The following is a 21767-nucleotide window of genomic DNA, read 5'->3' on the forward strand; positions in this document are numbered from 1 at the left end:
AGGCAAAAAAAAATATTATTATTGCACTTTATCCTACAATTTTAAAGCATTTCAACAGAATATTAATAAAAAAAATTATACTTTCAATTGATTAACTAGTATGACTAGCAAAATCGTTCTTATAATTAAAACAAAAAATGTTGAAATGGTTTATTAGATTTTTATTGTGGGTCAGAAAGTGTAAATAGAAACATTATTTATTATTTATTTAAAACTCAAAAAAAATAATTTTTTCCAACAGATATGTAAAGGCACATAATAAAAATTAAAGCATTATATATTTTTGTTAAAAATAATTATATATCAGAATATTTAATACACCAATAATATCAAACATTATAATTTCTAACAAAAACTTATTATTTATAAAAATAAAATTAGCATGATCAATCCTTGAGTATTCGTTTAAAAAACAGCTGGAAAGAAACTTAGGAGCAGTTTATAAGTAAGTTGGATCCATGAGCCTTGATATAAGAGCAAAGAGCTTCATGTAATATTTTCCAATCCATAGGGATGGGAGTTACTGGGAAGCTCAATCACGTTACAAGCTTTGTTATTTGTTAACTATTCCATCCCATGTTTATCACTCAGCACATGCATATTTCACCTAAACAATTAATTTAATTAAACCAACTTTCAAGATCAATCTCTCATCTCATTCTTTTTCTGCCTCGGAGATTCATTCATTAATTGCATATAAGGTCAAAACTTCATATCTTAATAATATCTTTTTTGTTACACCATTTGTTTTTCTTTCATCTCTCTACTCACTATCACACGTTGCACATTCAACCATCATTGTTATTATCATCAAAATCCAACAATATAATATGTAGGACAACACTAGATTAATCTGTTTCATTAACAGCATAAATTAATCTTGACATTATTGTATAGTTAAATCATAAAAATAATATGAAATATAAAAGTAAAATATATCATTATAAATATAATATTATGATATACAAAATATTATTATTAATATATAACCATTTAAAGAAATTATAAAATTTAAAATAATTAAAGACACCAATTTAAGTTAGAACAATCTAAAATATAGCTTAATTTATGAGTCATATTGAATTATGAAAACCCCCCACACGTTTGTTTAGGTAGTTAGCCCCTTAGTTGGGATAGTGTGGTAGTTAGAAGTTTATTGTTGTAACTATATGGTGAATAATTTTGAGTTGTAAAGTGTTCTTCTATTACTAGTTATAGTTCCATAGTTATGTTGATGCTCAATAAGATAGGTAGCAATAATTGTACTCATTTCACTATCTTTTTCATTAAATTTATTATGAGGAAGTGCTTCTATAGTCTTTCTTTCTTCTTCTGTAAAATATATGATATTTGGCTACATCAAGTGTCACTTATATCGCACATCTAAGATTTTGATAGCTCAAGCCACTGCAAATCACTGCTAACGCCAACCTTTGCTGCACACCCCATCTCTCCGTGATGGAAGAAAAAGAACAATAAGATGACAAAAATAATAATAATAAACTAAATAAATTAACGCATTTATAAGAGAATAACTTATTTAGAATATATTTAAAAGTACAGGACTAAAATAAACTAAATAAAATTTATTTTTTGATATTTATTTTTCTTCCAGTTAAAGAAGGTGTAGGGAGGAAGTAAGTGGTGGAATGGGCGGTGATTTCACGGGTTAAAGACACGCGTAAAGAGAGGGATGATTCGAGTTGGCGCAGAAAAGCAACAATATGCTGTGTCTGCGTTGCGTAGCGTACTTCATTAGCCGTTACAAAACCTTTTGTCGTCGTCGAAATTCCAACAACACCCCTATCCGCTATTCGCTATTCGCTATTCGCGTGGTCCACACGACAGGTCGTTTGGGTCTGGCTCCAGGTTGTGAACTTGTGATCCTGTTCGCGTCCGGTGGGTCCGCCAAACGGTGCGCAGCGGCATGACGAATAAAGACACGCTTCCGTTGGAAGTTGGTGCACCACAGCATTGGATCCTGTTCCTATGCTGCATCCTCCCATAATTTTTCTTTATTTTTAAAATAAGTATGTAATAATATATATTATTTTTAAATATCAAATATTTTATAATTAGAAGGATCTATAGGCCTAAGATATAAGAGAATATAGAATTTCATAGAATTCAATTTTTCAAACTCGCGCATACACAAGAATAATTTATATAAAGTGCATATGTGATTGTCATTGTTGTTAAATATTTATTGTTACTATAAAATATATAATTTTAAATATTTTTTTTTTTGTTTTTCATGCGGTTTAATTTAAATTTCACATTAAAATTTTTTTATATATACAAAAAGTCAAACTTTTAAAAAATATACTATTTTAGGATGAGTTGACTCGTTTAAAAATATTTTTTAAAATAATACAACTAAAAATATATTAAAAAATATAACAAAAAGTTAAAATATATACATAATAATTATTTCGGTCTAACTTAAATAAATTACTAAGTTAGTCAATATTAAAATTTAATTTTTAATACTTAACATAATTTTAATTTTCAATTTTTAATAATTTTAAAAAAAATTATCTTAACATAATTTTATTTCAATAATATATTTTTAAAAACTATTTTATTATTAGTATATATATATAATTATTTTTCTGAGCTCTTTTTTATGAATATATTATTTTTTATTTTTTAATTAATATCGCATATTTTAAATTGATACTTATTTTTATAATGACGCATAATATTATACGCAAGTATTTTTACATTTTGAACGACATTGTTATCTTCACTTTTGCAGCGAGACTGAAATTTTTAGAGGAGAGACTACACGAGATATTGACACGAATTTAAAATTATTAATTTAAAATTTTAAGATTATAATTTTGAAAATATTTAAAATTATGCATTTTAAAAAATTTTAGATTATAAATTTAAAAAAATTTAAATTATGAATTTACACAAATATTTAAGATTATGAATTTAAAAATATTTACAATTATAATTTAAAAATATTTAAAATTATGAATATGAAAAATTAAATATTCATAATTAGATATTGCATTAATGGGGTTGAAGAGGCAAACTCTTTTAGCCTCAATGCTCATAAACGGTTTTTGACTAATTTAGTATGTTGTTGCCTTTGGGTGAAAGATCACACTGCCCTTACAAAATCCTTGTCAGCAAATCCTCAATTTTTGAGGAACAAAGCTTCTGAATCAAAGAAAGTTATTGATTACAAGGATTGGCAGATACCCTTGAGTAGGAAATTTAATTCCCTTAAATTATGGCTTGTTCTTAGAAGCTATGGTGTTGACAAACTTAGGATCTTTTTGAGAAATCATGTGCAAATGGCCAAAACCTTTGAAAGGCTTGTGAGGTTGGATAAGAGGTTTGAGATTGTTGTGCCAAGAGACTTCTCTTTGGTTTGCTTTAGGATTTCACCATCAGCAATTGCTAATGGAGTGTCCAATGGTACTGAAACTTGCTATAATGGGAAACTAATGAATGATCAAGATTGGGTTAATGATGTTAATAGTAAATTGCTTGATTCAATTAATAGATCTGGCAATGCATACATGACCCATGAAGTTGAAGGAGCTTTTGTGATTAGATGTGCTATTGGTGCAACCTTGAAAGAGGAACAGCATGTGATTATGGCATGGAAATTGGTGCAGGAGCATGCAAATTCCAAGTTTTTTGCCTTTTTTGGGGTTATTTTGAAAAATAATAACCAAAGTAGCGTTGCATGTAAACAAATTCCCAGTCTGGGATTGGCCAGCCAGGTGGCAACAAAATCGTCCAGAAAAGGGACGACACATGTGCTGACGTGTTCAACTGTCACAGTGTCGTCCCTACATGAGTTGGCACGCACGAGATGGCGACACGTGTCAGCCTAGGAACTTGTGTCGTCATATGGTGGACAATTTTAATGTCGTCCTTGCATGAGCCGACACTCACGAGATGGCAACACGTGTCAGTCCAGGAACTTGTGTCGTTGTATGATGGACGATTTTAGTGTCGTCCTCACCAGAGATGATTTTAATACGACCATTGGATAACAATTTCAATACATTCCTTTGTCCAAATTAGAATGTGTATATAAATACTACGATGGAGCTCGAGAAGAAATGCAAGTGTCTGGAGAAGAAATAGCAAGTGTGGAGCTGGACAGGAAATAATAATTATAGAGCAATCATGTTAGATTTTAAGCATTATAAATATATAATTTATATTTAATAGCTATGTAGAAATTTTATTTTGAATAATAATATTTAATTTATATTTTTAATGGTTTTTAAGTGTTAATGTTGTAATTTAATTTTTTTTTGTTATATTTGGAAATAAGGCAAATAACATATAATGTTAAAAATTAAATATTTAAATATTTGTAATTAGAAATAAATTTATAAATATATTTTGTTATATTATAAATTAATTTTTAAATAATTTTTGCTTATTTTTAATGCAGGATGAATGAAATTGTTGTTATATTATATTGAAATGGTAGAATATACAAAGAAAATGGGGATATAATTTTTGAAGGAGATAAAAAAATGATTAAGATAGAACATGGGATCACACTTCAAATGTTTAGACGGAAGATCTACACAAAACTGAAATTGTCTAGTTGTCACGTGATTTCTAAATTAATTTCTTGAATTTTAGTTGAGACAAATGGTCGATATCATACAACTCTAGATGTATGTGACGATGAAGACATAGATTGCATGATAAGTGTGTGTCAACAACCACATCATAGGAATGTAGTTGAGATATATGTGGATGTTGCGGTCGGTGAAACATCTTTTATTGTGGCACGTCCGTTAAAAGTGAATTTATCACTCTCACATATTCATGGAAGTGATGATGATTATGCAACAAGAGAAGGTAATATGAATTTAATAATTTTAAATTTTTAAAATTGATGCTGCAAATGCTATTAATAATATAAGTTTACAATGTACAATGTACAGATGAAGATGATAAATATGAAGATGATGAAAATATTTCATTAAATGATTTTTCTGATACTAAGACATATGATGAATGTAATTCAATGATCAATATGGAGAGTATTGTAAGAGTTAGTTCAGCGCAACAACAACATGGAGGTATGATTTTAGGTAATGATTTAAAAGATATATTTTCATAACTTATATCTGTAGTAATGTATGAATTGTTAATGATGGTATAAATTTGACGGATGGATTGTTGTAATGCAGAAACTACATTGCCCTTTTGGAATATAACCCCACATTACAGTCATATTAATTTGGAACACCCTAATCAAGAATTAGATTTTCTTGGAATGAATGAAGCGCAATCATGGAAGGAAGGAGATGCATTATATGTTAGACAACTATTTAACACTAAAGAAGATGTAAGAATGGCTATAAAACATTATGCCATGAGGAAACATCAAACTTTTTTGTGGTGGAGTGAAAGTAACAACATATGTTGTGAAGTGTGTTAATCACAATAGTGGATGTCCCTGGAGAGTTCGAGCATCATTGCCAAAAAATACAGACAAGTGAAAAATTATAAAGTGGGGGTGGTGCCCATACATGCGTAAATGCTTTAATCTCTCAAAACCACCAAAAGTTGGATTCCAAATTTATTTGCTCATGCATTCTTAGTATGTTAAATTTGATATTAAATTTTAGTATTTTGAAATAGAAAAAATTTACTAATTTTCATCCTATTACATCACAACAAATTTAAAAACTCCCCCACTATATGAGATGCAGGTATGGTGAAAGAAGAACTATCAGTGCTTATTTCGTTAATTCAAGAGAGAATTAGTAGTCAATTTGGATATTCAATTTCATACAAGAAGGCATGGAAAGCAAAACAAAAAGCAATAATTATTGTATTTGGTGATTGGGACGATCTTATGTTGCATTGCCAAGGTGGCTAAAGTACATGCAATTACATGCACCTGGATCTATATACAAAATTGAAATAAATGATTATGTTGAAGGTCACACCATGGATAATAGATATCGAGTTTTTCATCGGTTGTATTGGTTGTTCAAGCAATGTCATGAAGTTTTCAACTTTTGTAAGCCTATAATACAAGTATATGGAACATTTTTGTACGGTAAGTACTGACAAACTTTGCTAATTGCTACGACTCAAGATGGAAACAACTGTGTGCTTCCCATTGCGTTTTCCATTGTTACGACAAGTTCATTATGATTATGCATTGCAACATGTGTAAAGTGTTGGTCCAACCAACTCAACTTCAAACTGCTCCCCATAAATGCATCATCAGGTGGCCTAATACCAAACAAGTCCTCCACAATTTGTGCCTTATTATCTCCTACAGCTGCAATGACTGCCTTTCCATCTATACGAAGCCCTATTTGAATAGCAATGTCCTGAAGAGTTACAGTACACTCTCCAAGAGGCATGTAGAAGGTATGAGTCTCTGGCCTCCATCTTTCTACCAAGGCGATGTCAGTCAATAGGAAAGCATGCCAACTGAGCTACCCCAGCAAATCCAGCTAAGGTAAGATGAGAAAGTATCTCTACTAGAACCTCTTCCATGCCAGCCGGTATGAAATGACTCCTTCTCACCTTCAGAATTGGGTGGTCACGTCCATTCCAAAAATGCTCCGATACGTGAATAGACTGATATCTCAATAATGAGCCATCCTCTGGACCAGAATTTAAAACCCTACTCTGCGATAAAGATGATGCCATCTGAAATTAAATTTGTCAACTTAAACTTAAATTATGTACGTTCAAATTAATAAATTACAAATTCTATTCATTTTATCATTTTATTATTCATTATTAGTACATGAGTTTTATTACAATTATTTAACTCTAACAATTTCAAATTTTAAAATTAACATAAAAATTATTCTATTTAATTATTATATTATTTATTTTTATTAACAATTTAACAACTTTTAAATATTATTTTACAATTATAATATGTAGCAATAAATATTATTACGTGCACTCAATTAAATATTATATATAATTTTTTTTACTTTAAATTATAAACAAAGAATACTTTCATGTACTAAGTTTACTTCGTATATCAAATTTTACAATTACAAAAAATAAACAAATACATAATTTTATCACACCTATATTTTTTTCTGTAATTCTTCGTATTAAACCATAAAATCATTATTTTTTTAATTTCATTAAAGTGTTCCCTCATAAAAGTTAAAGTTTATTCCTATTTAAAGTTTAATTTCATTATCATATTAATTATTGAAAAATTTAAGCAGTTGAATAATTACGATGGATATATATGTAAAAAAAATATATTTCTAAAATTTTGTAAAAATTCTTATGTTAAAGGTTGGCAAAAAAAAAAAAAAACACATTCAAAGATGTTTTATTTATAAAATCATTTCAGCTAAATCAGATAAATTATAACATTTGTAAAAGATAATAATGTATTATTTTTTAGCAAATTAATTACTATATTCTTACTTAAAGTAAAACTTATGTTATGTTAATTTTCATAAAATCATTATTTTTTTAATTTATTATATTTATTAAATAATTATTTTGTTTCTTAAATCATAATTTTTTTTAAATATGTAATGTTTTAAATAAATTTGATGACATAATTATTTTATTTTATTGCTAATTTTTTTATAAATATAATATTTTAATTATGTTTATAATTATTTTCTTTTCATATATTATCTATTTTATAATATAATTGTATATGTTCTTTTAATAAAAATATTGTATTTACTATAGCTAATATTTTTTATTTCACTAATTTTTTTATATATCAATCTACTATCAAAATAAGAAAATTTATTATTTCTTCTACATTAATTATTTAATATTTTCACTGCATTCTATATATTTTTTTTATTATCATGTTTTTTATTTTTTTCTAAACTATATATTTATATATATTATTCTTTCCTCTTAATTTGTCAAATTATTAAAATAGAATTTTTTTATTTAATAATTAATACATTTTATGGATTACTATAATTTTTATTTATTACATTTTAAACAACTAATTATAAATAATAACATATCTATTATCTAATTTCTAATACAATTTATCTAAAATTTTATTTGTTACAAAATAAATTAATTAATGTATCAAATATTTAAAAACTAAAATTAATTTGTGCACTTCCGCAGCTTTGAAATGGATTTGAAAGAACTGACCTCCACTCACTCACGAGCCATGCACTCACCCACAATTACCTGCACCACAATCTCAATATTACATACATGTGATTTCATATTTAAAAAGTAAAATATATTCAAAATATTCGTCTCATTACCTTTTAATAATTTTTTACTCAAAAATCTTAATACACGAAGCCAACAAAATGTTATTTAAACGCTGTAATTTTTTCGGCAACAACAAACCTCTCTGCAACCAAAATGCGAAACAGAGAAGATGAAGGAGAAAGGGAAGAAAGGAAGAAGCCCGCGCCCAAACAGTCAAACTTTTCTGCCACGTGGACCAATGAACGGAGTGTCGTCCCTGACCCAGACAACTCTCTTGAATCGTCCCTGACCCCACCGACACTGAAGTCAGCTTTAACATAGATGATTCTCTGCTATTTATACACATGGCTTCGTTCTTCTCCACCCGTCGATTCATTTTTAATTTTTTTTTGTGGCTTCGTTCTTCTCCAATCGTCGATTCATTTTTAATTTTTTTTGTTTATTTGGTACAACACGTGTATCGTCTGTTAATTGGACGATTTTGCTTTTTGGTGTCGTCCCTATTCTGGACGATTCTCTTGCCACGTCACCTGCCAACTCCAGACCGGGAAATTATTTACATGAAGCCTTATTTTGATTATTATTTTTTTAAATCAACCACAAAAGGGCAAAAAAGCTGCAAATTCCCTATTAGGTAGCTTCTATAATTAATTGTACTTTCATATAATTTATTTTATCTCCTATTACAAATTGAATTTAATAACACAGTGCTACTAGGCATGAAAGCACTTGATAAACATTTTAATTTCTTCTAGCATTAGCATTGTTCTATGTATTTCTTTGATCTTTGATGACCTAACGAGCTTGGCGCATCCTATGACACCAATTCACTTAATATCTTTGGCTTTTGTGTTTTATGAGAACTCTATTCATATCATATGAAGTTCATTTAGACAAAATTTAGGTGTATATATAATTTTAGTTTTCTAATTAGAACATATATGCATAATATATTTTATTTGATTAACAGTATAAAATTTTGTATATTAAGAGTGCGTCAAAATTATTAATGTCTTACAAAAATTATACTTAAATTTTGTTGGATATATTTTTTCTGCATAAGTAAAGGCTATAGCTAGATAACAACCTTATTGGAATTGGTGAATGAATTACTTATTGATAGAGATTTAGCACATTCGAAGCCAACACATTTTGTAACCAAATAAATGAACTAGTTCACATAAATAAATTTGTAATTACAGATTTGGATGAATAGATCCTTCCCCTCCTAAATGGATCCATAAAAGCTATTAACCACTGCAAAGATAATCAAAATCCTCCCCACATTATGACGATACCAATTCCAGTACTTCCGTATCTTCGATTCCGGTCCTGAACGTGATATTATGGCTAAAACCTATGAAATCAAATCATAAACATTAGTGAAAATTAATGTGCTATTATCAAATTACAAGCTGTAAAAAATAGTCGTTTTAAAGACAAATTGACCTGGTGGAATCCAAGGACGATGATGAAGATTGATATTTGTGAAGAGTCACTTTGGCATTTAGTTTCTTATATAAGGCATAGTGTGGATTCATCAGGAAATTGACCGTTGGGTCCAATGGCAAGTAAGAGATGAGTAGAAGGTCGGGTGGTTTTCATGTACACTAGTGAAGTAGCAGCTGGAACAAGTGATGCATTTATGACATGAAGGTCACCTTCATCTGGAATCACTTGCTCTTTTGATGTTCCCTTCAGATCATAAATTTTCATGCCCCCAGCATTATTGTACATTATATTTTAAATATGTTGGATCATTTGATAATGGAATTTTCTGAGCTTAAGCATCATTGTACAATTTAAATTATTTTTTGCTTTGTTTGATATGCTATTATGAGCTTGTTTTCATTACATTTTAGTATGAATGAGTCAGAAGTAAAGCAAGAAATTGATGCAATGCAAGGAATTAGTTGTAGCTTGGCAATTCTAGTGGTTGTTTTAATATATATATATTTTTGCCAGATTCAACTAAAGATTTTTGTGAAATCACGATACAAGTCATGGAATTTGGAAGTAAGAAAAAGATGGCTTCATGTCAACTAAAATATGTCCAGCAATCATGAGGCTTGAGTAAGATTAGCTAGCTCTGTTTATAATCTATAATCTATAATTTTAGCCTTTAAAATGAAGAAATAAAATTAAAAAGAGCTTCCAAGTGAAAAGTAAAAAAAAAAAAAGACTTTAATACTTAAAAATCAGTTCACATTATTTTCTTGTAATATTCTATGATAAATAAAAGAATATTTTTTTTTATCTAAATTTCAAACACTATCTTCTCCTAATAATATTAGTAACTATATTAACCTACAATGATATTATTTAAAATTACTAAATTATTTTTTGTAATTTGTCATAAATTTTCATAATATTTTTTAACTTGTTTTGATAGTACATTTTATTTTGGTTATAATTTGAATATTTTTCATATAAGAACTAAAATAAAAAAATTATGTTATATATAAAGATTACAAGTGAAAATTTTATGTTGTATATAGAGATCAAAATAAAAAAATATTTAAATATAAGATAACAATATCATAACACTAGTTCGTGATAAAGATTGTTTTAATATTATTTTTATTTAAAAATTTATTTAGAATTTTTTACAAGGATTAAATATAAAATATGGGTTTTATGTAGAAAATAAAATAATATTTAAATCTATTTTGTAATATTACACTAAGTATGTTTTAAAGTTGAATTTGAATAAGAGGAGATCGGTAGAGAAAAATTTTATTTTAAAATTAAGAGAATTATATAATATTTATAGAATTAAATAAAATATTAATAATTTAAATTTAAAAATTATAGATTAAATAATATTTATAAAAAATAAAAATAATTTCTTTTGAAAATCAACTATTGAACATATCCTGAGTTGTTTAAATTAGTTTTTAGCAATATTCTTGTATATTATTTTTTGTGGTGAAATTATATAAATATTTTTGAAATTTTAAATTTGTGTTATTCTTCTTTAAATATAAATATGTTTGAGCGTTAATAAAAATATGATGGATATTCATTGCATATTTTTAAGGAAATATCTTGATATATATGCACAATTAAAAATAATTTTAAAATTTATATAAATAAAATTTAAATAATTAAAATAAATATAGATTTAATAAAAAGACTGATACATTCAACTAAAGTGCAGCAAAAAATGTCATGTCACAGAATTTTGTTGTATTTTTTTTGTTAATAATTATATAAAATATGAGGTTAATAACCTGATTTTATTTTTTAAAAATTATGAAGATTAAATTTGATAATTAAAATTATATGACGAAAACTGTGTCAAAACAAATACAAAAAACAGGGGAAAGAGAAAAGGCAAAAATAAATAATAATATATTGTGTAATGTATTTATTTAGTCTTCATTCTTTCACGCTAAATATGTATCGCTGTTTCTCATGTTTGTCTCTTTAACGCACTCTTCCCGCCAACCAGTAACGGCACGTTATGGAACCCATCGTGTGTTTCACGCGCTCTCTTATTGGCTTATAACTATAAACTTCGTTAACTTCTATAACGATTCGCCAACACAACCACCATAAAACCTGTTTCAAAGACAAAGTAAGGAGACACACAACCACTATAAAACTGGTTCCAAAATAAAAGGCTAAGATTCACAACTAACTTTGCGTGTCACTTCGCCTTTGTCTTGAGCACAAGCCTTCTTCATATCGGTTTCCATTTTTCAATTATTTTTATCTAAATTTTAAACCTTGGGATACTAAGTGTCATAGAAAACTAGAGAAAATGGCAGTTTCAAATGATTCAGAAATGAAGATTGATGTGCAACCAGAGCCTAGTGTGGACCCCAACGCCCCGAGAACCGGTGCCCGTGGTTCCGGTGCCAGTGCCGCCGGGGTCCTACAACTGTGGAAGAGGAAAGATATGCTAAAAAGAGGCTCATTGGGGTTTAGAGGAATTGCTCTATTTTTCTCTTTGATTTCCTTCATCCTTGTGGCTAGTAACAACCATGGTGATTGGAAAGAATTTGACAAGTACCAAGAATACAGGTATGAATCTGAATATTTTTTTATTCAATTTGGTTGATGTGATGTGGGTTTGTGAGAATTTTGGGTGAAGATTAATGGGTTTTAGTCAAAATTTGATTTTGTTTAGTGTGTTGAAGTTGAATTGGAATTTTGGATTATAGGTACTTGCTGGCTGTGGCAATTATATCTAGTTTGTACACTGGAGTCCAAGTGTTTCGTCAAGTTCATGAACTTTCCATAGGAAAAAGCCTGCTTCAGCCAAGAATTTCAGGGTTGATTGATTTTGTTGGAGATCAGGTTTGGCATTCCTTCTCCTATCGCATTTTTAATTGGTGCTCTATTTTTAAGTAACGATGGTGCTACTCATCTCAAAGGTCAGCATATTACAGATGTAAATTTTAATTTTAATTGAAATATAATATTAATAATATTTATAGTACTGTATTTAAATTTAATTTTAGATTATTAAATGTGATTAAGGTATGTATATAAATTAATTTGTTTAAAATAAATCTTATAACTTAAAATAAATCAGTCCTGAGCTGCGCTTTTTTACTAGACTGTTTAATGATTGATCAATTTGTTTTTCCATTGTTGATATGGCACGTTGTAGTATTGTAGAGTGAAGTTGTTGTCGCTAATAGCTGTTGTAGAGTGAAGTTTTAACCAATGTGGTGAGTTACAGTTGTACGTAATGTCTAAAAACCTGGCTAGAAACCTTGACACTTCTCTTTGATGCTACCATTCGGAAGGAATAAAATTGGAAACTTATTTCTTCAAGCAATCAATGACATCTAAAGTGTTATATATTCTAACATGGAAATAGGACTTTCCTGTTAGTTCTAAATGTTTCTAAATTCTAATATAATATGATTTTGAGTGAAAACTGCTTATCCTCTTTAGCCTTATATATAAAAAGGGTTAGTGGGTCCTTCATAACTCTCTCACTCAAAACCCTCATATCAAATTGTTTATTCTTAACAGGCAAGGACAATGTTTAGGCCATACCATATGATTGGCTTCTATGTCCTATTTGATATATTTTGAAATTTTTTGTACAATTTTGGGTGATATTTTTTATTTTATTGTTTGAGTGTATTTACATGTATATAAAATTAATAAAATAATTATAGTTGAATAAATTTTTAAAAAAATTCTTATAAAAAATTTAATATAAAAAATGAATAAAACTTTTTTCAGATTTTTTTAAAAAAGTCCTTTTATTTTACTTCTTTATAATTTGAAGAGATAAATCATTTTTAACTCACTAACAAAGTTTTATTTATTTTTTAGTACTAATTTTTTTCGAAGTTTATCTTAGAAAATTTTTAGTTGTTGAAATAACATAAGATTATGAAATGTTAGAAAATTTAGCTTAGCTTGACTGGCAAATTGTGTGGTTTCAGGTTGTGGCATATCTCTTGATATCATCTGCATCTTCAGCGATTCCAATAACAGATAGAATGAGGGAAACCGTTGACAATATATTTACGGATTCTTCAGCTGCAGCCATTTGCTTCTCCTTCTTTGCCTTTCTGTGTGTAGCACTGTCAGCTGTTATATCAGGACACAACCTTTCTGCTCAAACTTATACATGAATTTTCAAACTATTTTCATACCATGTCTCACTTTTGGGTTTGTTTAAGTCATCTCCTAAAATAAATAATCTCATTTTGGGTAGACTAATCAAATTTTATTTATGATATGTTAAATAAAGACTTTGATGGAATTTTCAACACAATATTTTACCTATATTAGTCTACTTAAGATAATATTATTTATCCTATAAAATAACTTAAACAAACCCTTCATTTTTCATTTATTGAAATTGTTTGCTGAAGTGAGTATAAGAATCCTCCGTCCCTTTGAGTGTGTGCACATATTAGAATAAGATATGAGATTGTACTAATTTCATGCCTTTTTTTATCCCCTATTTGACACTATGCTGATGGTGTTGGTACTTTTACTTTAGTGATGAATTTGAAAGAAGCAAATATTAGAATTGGATTCTTTTATTTAATTATATAATTTGATTCCTATAATATTCTTTTGCTTTGATGTCGAATTCGGTAGGTAATAATACATAGAGAATGAATAACTTTAGAGTAATTAAGAGAAAAAAAACATTCGAATTAGATTCTTTTAGTAATATAAATTTATTACTCTAATCTCAAAATATAATATATATATATATATATATATATATATATATATATTTAACTAGTTATAATTTATTATTTCTCTTTAGATGTAAATTAAATAAAAAATTTTAAAATTTTTTAGATTTATACTAATGTGAAAAGATCCTTCCCTTATTTTTATATATATATATAAAATTTTATGAGCCTATTAAATAATTTGAATTTTATCCTTTTCATTATTTGGTAGGATTGACACCAGTTTCACCAAATAATATAAAAATTATAAAAAAAAAATTCAAAAAAGCATATTATTAACATAAGATAATATCAAATTATAATACTAAGTATTAAAATTAATAAATAATAAAACAAATAATTTTTTTTATCAAATTATATTTTATCAATTCAATTATTTAATCATGACATTATAATAAATTTAAAAATTCATAAAAGTGTAATTTTTTTAGTTTAGACGACGTATATCTCCTACTGAAAAAGGTCATAGAAGTGTATCCTAATAATAGATATTTACTTGCATTTTAAATAACAAATTATATATTAAACAAAAGTAGAATTAAAAAAATATTAATTAAATTTTAAAGTGTATAAAATTTTATAGCTTGATTTAATTATTTTTATAAAAACTTTAAATTTAATAGTTAAACTTCTCAATCATCTTTCCTAGTGAAAAATAAATACTTGATTTTGTTCATGTCAGAGCGGCTTCAATCTTAGACCCTGTTTGAGTCTGTAGAATTTTTCAGCAGCGTGAAAATCTTCCAAACTAAATCAGAAGTCGCTGACTATTTCATAATTTTAAGTATGGGAGGACTTTGACTTAAAAATTACACTGACACAACCAAAAGTAACCATAACTAGTAAGCGTAGAAGTTTGTATACCACTGTAGAAATTGATAACACAAGCATAAATCATCTTAAAAAGTAAGCAAAACTCAGCAAAAGAAACATTTTTCTTTCGTTCTAAACAAAAGAATGATAGAATTCAACGGTCAACACTTTTTCTATACCTCTATTGCTAAATTGAAAGTTTTCAATAAGGCCTAACTCATGTCAAGCTTTAGAATGCTTTCAGTTCTATTCTCTAATCGTAGTAAGCTAAATTAGTAGATACCCTTGATTTAGTTTATTCTAATTTATTCCTACATGCTATACAAAAAACACATTAATTATTACAAGTGTTATGCTCTAATTTCAAATTCAAAAGTTCTTTGACAAAAAAGACTGAAGGAATGAGTCATTATTATCCTTAGCCAAATATGCAGCATCTGAGAATTGTTCAGGATTGGCGAAGGAACTCATTGATTTGTCCAAAGTTGAAAATCCAAGACTTGTAGGGCTCATGAGCAAGTCCATTGGGAAAGGTTCTTGACTTGCACAAGTTGTCGGTGGTAGCTTTATGTCATGAAGTGAGTTTGCGAAACTTGATGAGTTAGAATAATTAGTCACTGCTGAAGGCCTTATAGGGGCAGGGATAGTGACGTTGTTGAGAGATGTTTTGTTCATGCTATAGCTTGCATTTCCTCTTCCTACAGGCACATCATGGTTGTGTTTTCCTTCATAAGTTGTGATCACAGCTTTCATGTCATGTGCTGCTCTTTCAACATGTTTTCTCACTGGACAACCTGGGGTTACACATTTGTAGTAGCTCCTGCATACAGGGTTTTTTTTTTAAATAGTTAAGTTATGCTTTGTGGGGCTGGTAACAACAGGAATTTTAACGCACTGCATATAATGGAAATAACTTTTGTACAACTTTAGGGTATGTGTGTAAAAAAAGATTAGAAAAAATTGAGATAGAAATAGTTATATATGACTTTATATACGGTATCATTTTTTAGTTGTTCAAATGATGGATGTGAAGCATACAAGTAGGCTCTTTGTTTCCCTCGGTTAATAGAGTGTGTTTGGAATTTGGATCTCTTAAAAATATTGGTTGTGGGAACAAATTCGTTTGCAGTGTTGTTGACTGTGTGGATACCTTTCTGGAGTTTCCAAAATCAATTTTGTAGTGAATAGAATTGATTTTAGGATAGGTGAAAATTTTAAAACGTGTGTAACACAGCATACAGAGTTTGTCCACTGCATCAAAATTTTCCTTCAAGAACACCGAGTTTAACCATGATTTATTTACCTCAGAAAGTGTGAAAATGTCTTTTCAAAGATAAAGCAAACTGATTGTTAACAAGAATGAATTTTGTGGTTAAGACTTTGGCCATGTTTGTTCTAAAATTAGAAAATTAGTTTTCATGCTTTTAAAGAAAAATATACGTTTAAATAAACGAAAAACATACGATTCATATAAAATTAAACACAAATCTTAATTACATTGAATGATTCAAAATCAAATCTACACAAGTTTAACCCAAAAGGGCACTTGATGCCTGTTTGTATTTGTCACAAAACTCTGTTACGGCTAAAATGTTTTGAAAGTATGTTATGAAAGTTCATATTCGGTTTGATGCAATAACGAATCAGGACATAATATATCTAGATCTACACATCAAATTGAATATATTTTAACACTTAAATAAAACTAGTTCATCGAAACACATTTTCAAAATAACATTTACAAATATAAATAATTTTTTTTAACTTCACCTCTTTCAATATCAATACTTTCAAAATCAATTGCATTAAAATCTCAAAGAAACTGAAATACCTTGGGTTTGGGTTTCCTTTAACTACTTTCTGTCCATATTTTCTCCACCTATATCCATCATCAAGTATATCAATTTCACTAGTAGTTTGAACCACGACTCTGGGTTCCTTAACAGTTCTACTCCCAGAAGTGGAATAGGAATAACCATCATTTTCATTCTCTCCCTTCCTGCAATAAAGAGAATCATATTGATAATAAGAATCTATGTATAATAAGTTTTTTGTTGAAAATTACAAATTAAATGCATTTCAATACATCAAAATATTTAATGCTACTATTCATTGATCTTTTATCATGTAAAATTTTGCACATGATAGGAAAATCAATACTATTATTAGAGTAATATAATTTCATTTACTGATTTTACCATCTTTTGGCCTCTTGTCCAAGGTCATCATCATCCCCTCCCGAATAACAATTTTGTGATGTTTGCTCAAAATCCTCCTCTCCCATAGATTGATCAGAAATCCCTGAGTTGTTGCAGGATGAAGAAGTTTGATGAAGTGATTGAGAACTTGTTTTTCTTGTAGATTGAGGCTTGGGATGGTTGTGACTTCCCTTATATACTATTTCAGTTATATGTCCCTCCAAAGACCTCTCAACTTTCTTCTTTGTTGGGCAACTTGGGTGTGTGCACTTGTAATAACTTCTTGGATTTTCACTTCCTTTCACTTGCTTCTCTCCATATTTCCTCCAATTGTACCCATCTTCTGATCTGCTTTGTTCTCTAACAGACTTTGAAGCATTATTAGTGTAGTTAAAATAGCCAGATCCTGAAGCAGAATTGCTTTGTATTTCAAGTTTGGTTGTGGCCATTTCTGAGGAGATGCCCTTAGTGGATGGATATTCAGATTTTGTTGCTGTCCTCTCAGGTGAAAATTCAGTTTGCTTTGCAGTTTCATTGAATATCAATGTGTCATGTTTCGTTACTGGATCTTGCTGTTCAAGTGGAACAAGGGATTATAAGACAAACAAATCTAAATAAATTCCAGAATTAGCATATTCCAAAGCATCAATGAATCACACCTTATTTATTGTCACTATTTAGTTTGATAACAACTACAATGAAGTTTACAGTTTGTCATAACTGGAAAACACACAAACTTAAGAGACAAGTGCTAAGTAAGTTAAATACTATTCAATGTTATCCGTGTCAACTTAAAAAACACTTTATTTAAGCATAGAGCAATGGCCTACAAAATTTATATTAAATTGCACAAAACTAAGAATTTCTGAAAACATACATGGATATACTTTTAAGTTTGATTCTGTCAACTCATAATATAGTAGTCAAGTTTTGAGTCGTTCAACCAAGCTTGTACCAACAAAAGTATAAAACTAATTTAGTGGAAAAAAGACAAGGAACTAACAAGACATGACTTTAAACAAGGGGGTTAAAAGCAATTTAATAATAAACTATCCCTCAAGCAGTGAAGAGCAGATTCTAATAACACGAACTTGTCCAAGTAAGTCAAGATAAACAGATTGAACAAGAAAAGGTCTCACACCCCTTTTTAATGATCAAATAAATAACCGAGAAAACAGACACATACTATTCAAGCCTTCTTTAAGTCAAATTTATCATAAAAGAAAACATAAGTTACCACTTGGAACATGCTTGTTGAAGATTGAAAGAGAGGCACATGCTTTGTTTGTGTTTGGAAAGAGAGGTCAAAGTAGTCTCTTTCTTCCTCCTTGTTACCTAGTTGGTCCTCAGTTGAACTGTTTCTCCTATTCAAGCTCTCAGAAGACTCAGTTGTATAAGAAGCATGATTCTAAACCATCAAATAAAACAAGAAAACCCCACAATCAGTGATGACCCAAAATATGACATTTGAGTTGCAAAAGACCAAAAGCAATAATCATAGTTGATGATGATTGATTGTAACTTACATATGGAGAAGAAATAAACAAAGGTGAATTCAACAACTCAGTTGGGCTAAAACCAGGTGGAAAATCAGAATAAGAAGGGTAAATTGATGAAGGAGACTTGAAGTTAGCAAAATTATGATCATCCATGGTCATGTTAGTGTTGTTGTTGTTGTTGTTGTTGTTAAGGAGGTTAGTGAAACTGAAAGACATACTCAAGAATTGAGGTAGTTGTTTAAGGAAAAAGGTAGTTGTTGGAAGAGAAAAGAGAGGAAATGAAGCATTTTATGATATGGTAGCATGCACACCACCCATGTCTTTGGAAGCTCAAGGTTGACTTTTGACCGTTGAAAAGCACAACCAAAACGAGTCAAGGGTTGTGGGTTTGACTTGACTGGGTTACCCCTATGATTATTACACAACACCACAAGACAGAGGCGGCTCAATCAAACACAAAATACCATAAATGTACCCTTCTGTCTCATTTCCTATTGGTCACGTCATTTTCTCTACAGAAATTAATCTGACTCAGCCAAAAACAGATATTTTCCCTCTTTTTAAATATATATCTGAAAAATAGATAGTAACTTTGCATTAAAAATCACTTAATTTTTAAGATATTATATAATTATATTAAATGTTATAATTTTTAAGAAATTTATTTATTTATTTATTTCTAATTGTGTCTTTGGAGGCTACTTTTTTTTATATGATTTTTTTTCAAAATTCAAAAAATATAAATTTTTTTGCAAAATAACAGAAATATGGTATTCAAAAAATTTAGAGATAAAAAAGTAAAAAAGTGATAAAATTTTAAAAGTTGTCAATGACAATTTTTTAAAAAATAATTAAATATTTAAAATATACATCAAAAGTCGTTAGTAACAATTTTGGGCTAAAAATCGTCAATAATAATTTTAAAAAAATATATATTTTTGTAATTTTGTAAAAAATCTCATATGTTTTTAATTTTGAAAAAAACCCATATATAAAAAAAATTTCTGTCTTTGGACACATTTTAAAAATTCTATATTTTTTATGATTATATAAATTTTGTTAAATAATTAGAGTTTATTTTTATTTAGTGAAACTTGTTTAAAATGATTTCAATGGCAAAAATTTATTAAAAAGAACATTTCAAATAATGCATATTACAAGTATTTTTTTTTTAAATGTTACATATATCTTGATCTTTAGTAATAATAATAATAATAATAATAATAATAATAATAATAATAATAATAATAATATTAGTAATAGTAGTAGTAGTGTTTGGAAAGATACATTTTTAATGATATATGTTAAAAAAAATGAGCACCATAGAATTTCTTCTTTGACTGCTGGAAGTTAGAATTCCCATCGTGTCAAACTACTAATGTCACTTTGCTTATTGGTTCTTTTTCAGTGGGTGTTTAGCTTGTTTCATTTTTATAATTGCTTAAATAATTTCACCTATCTATTTTCACTTAATAATAAGATTGAGTTTAAAATTGAAACATCAACGAAAAAATACTCATGTATCATATGAGTAATTTTTGTTTTAATTTAAGTAAAATTTTAAAAAATATAAAGCAAAAAGAAACTTAAAAATATAATATAAATATACATTATTAATTTAAATAAATGCACATGAAAACATGGGTGATTTAAATTTATGAAAAAAATAATTTTGAAAATTTTTAAAAAATTAATTTAGAAATATATGAGAGTAGTTTGATTTCTGTTTTTAAAAAATTGTATTATATTTTATTTTTAAAAATAAAGTTATTTTTAAAAATAATTTTTTAAAAATAATTAATGTCAAAATTTGAGATAAATAAAAAAATTCAATTATAAAAAATAATGACATCACAAATAAAAAATAGAAATTACAATAAAAAGATGTCTTCATTAAATAAAATTAATAAAAATAAATTTAAAATAATAATAATATTTTATTTTCAGTATTAACTGAATATTTTATTTTATTATATAAGTATAAATTAAAAATTAAAACTTTTTAAAATATTTTTAAGCACTTATTAAGAACATAATAATATGATCAAACCATTATTTAATGTAAAAAAAAAATGTTATAGTACTTGTAAATTTAAAAAGGTATTTTATATTCTCTTGAAGTTATCAGTTGTACTTTTTTATATTAAAGAATATTTATATTTCTTTTTTAAATATGAAACTAACTATTATTATTATTATTATTATTTTCATCCGATAAGTCTGTAAAAATTACCAAACAAAAATAAGTTGGTAGTAAGATACTTTTTAATATATTTTTTTTAATTAGTAAATTTATAAGAACGTATAGAACAAGAGAAGACATTAAAATAAAATATCAATAAGTTTATTGTGTCCATTCGGTTGCATGGTGTAGTGGTTAGTACTCTGGACTTTGAATCCAGCGACCTGGGTTCGACTGCCGGTGGGACCTGAGTTCTGTTACGCCTCCTTGCTCTATCAACATTGCCTTTTTTTTCTTAATTATTATATCACTTTTTTTCTTGCTCTAATTATTTAATAATTAAAAAAATATAATAGAAGTATAAAATAATTTTCATATAAATTAATATAATAAAAAATACTTTTAAACTAAAAATTTAATTTAAGTAATTAAAAGTTATAAAAATTAAATGTAATTTTTAATTGCAATTTTTAAGAGTAGACTTGAGTCTTCTTTTTGTTCTGAGGGGGACGCATCTGCTTGTATAAACTTGCAATAGAAATCTGGCTTTCTTTTGAGGGAGGAGAAGAGTATTAATGAAATTCTCTAGTTGAGTATCACCAACGCTTCTAACCACTAGTTTGTGATAATACAATAGACAAACGTTGTTCACATTGACACCTTTATATCAAAGTCAATCCTTCCCACAATTATCTTTACC

At 27.8% G+C, this 21767-nt stretch overlaps 2 protein-coding genes and 1 non-coding gene across 3 annotated transcripts; 2 read left to right on the forward strand and 1 right to left on the reverse strand.

The window, feature by feature from the left end:
- The first annotated feature begins 11409 nt into the window (after positions 1-11409).
- LOC113850953 (CASP-like protein 4B4) lies at positions 11410-13796 on the forward strand. The gene is made up of 4 exons (XM_027481459.1): positions 11410-11414; positions 11944-12219; positions 12360-12495; positions 13605-13796. The coding sequence occupies exons 1-4, from the start codon at positions 11410-11412 to the stop codon at positions 13794-13796; spliced, it is 609 nt and encodes a 202-aa protein (XP_027337260.1).
- Positions 13797-15207: 1411 nt separating this feature from the next.
- Positions 15208-19143, reverse strand: LOC113850063 (probable WRKY transcription factor 33). The gene is made up of 5 exons (XM_027480396.1): positions 18913-19143; positions 18624-18794; positions 17387-17958; positions 17020-17187; positions 15208-16008 (listed from the first exon to the last, which is right to left on the reverse strand). The coding sequence occupies exons 1-5, from the start codon at positions 19099-19101 to the stop codon at positions 15558-15560; spliced, it is 1551 nt and encodes a 516-aa protein (XP_027336197.1). The 5' UTR covers positions 19102-19143; the 3' UTR covers positions 15208-15557.
- Positions 19144-21244: 2101 nt separating this feature from the next.
- Positions 21245-21316, forward strand: TRNAQ-UUG. The gene has a single exon. It is a non-coding gene; the product is annotated as a tRNA-Gln (tRNA).
- Positions 21317-21767: the final 451 nt, after the last annotated feature.

Source organism: Abrus precatorius, unplaced genomic scaffold (genome assembly GCF_003935025.1).
Source record: "Abrus precatorius isolate BTA unplaced genomic scaffold, Abrus_2018 Scaffold9, whole genome shotgun sequence".
In the NCBI taxonomy this organism is placed as follows: Eukaryota; Viridiplantae; Streptophyta; class Magnoliopsida; order Fabales; family Fabaceae; genus Abrus; species Abrus precatorius.

Coding starts and splice junctions, on each gene's coding strand:
- LOC113850063 (XM_027480396.1), bottom strand. CDS start 19,101: ATGTCTTTCAGTTTCACTAACCTCCTTAACAACAACAACAACAACAAC. Junction 17,959..18,623: donor CAACAAGCATGTTCCAAGTG/GTAACTTATGTT, acceptor CCACTTGAACAG/CAAGATCCAGTAACGAAACA. Junction 16,009..17,019: donor AAAGGAAACCCAAACCCAAG/GTATTTCAGTTT, acceptor CCCTGTATGCAG/GAGCTACTACAAATGTGTAA.
- LOC113850953 (XM_027481459.1), top strand. Junction 12,220..12,359: donor GACAAGTACCAAGAATACAG/GTATGAATCTGA, acceptor TTTGGATTATAG/GTACTTGCTGGCTGTGGCAA. Junction 12,496..13,604: donor TTGATTTTGTTGGAGATCAG/GTTTGGCATTCC, acceptor GTGTGGTTTCAG/GTTGTGGCATATCTCTTGAT.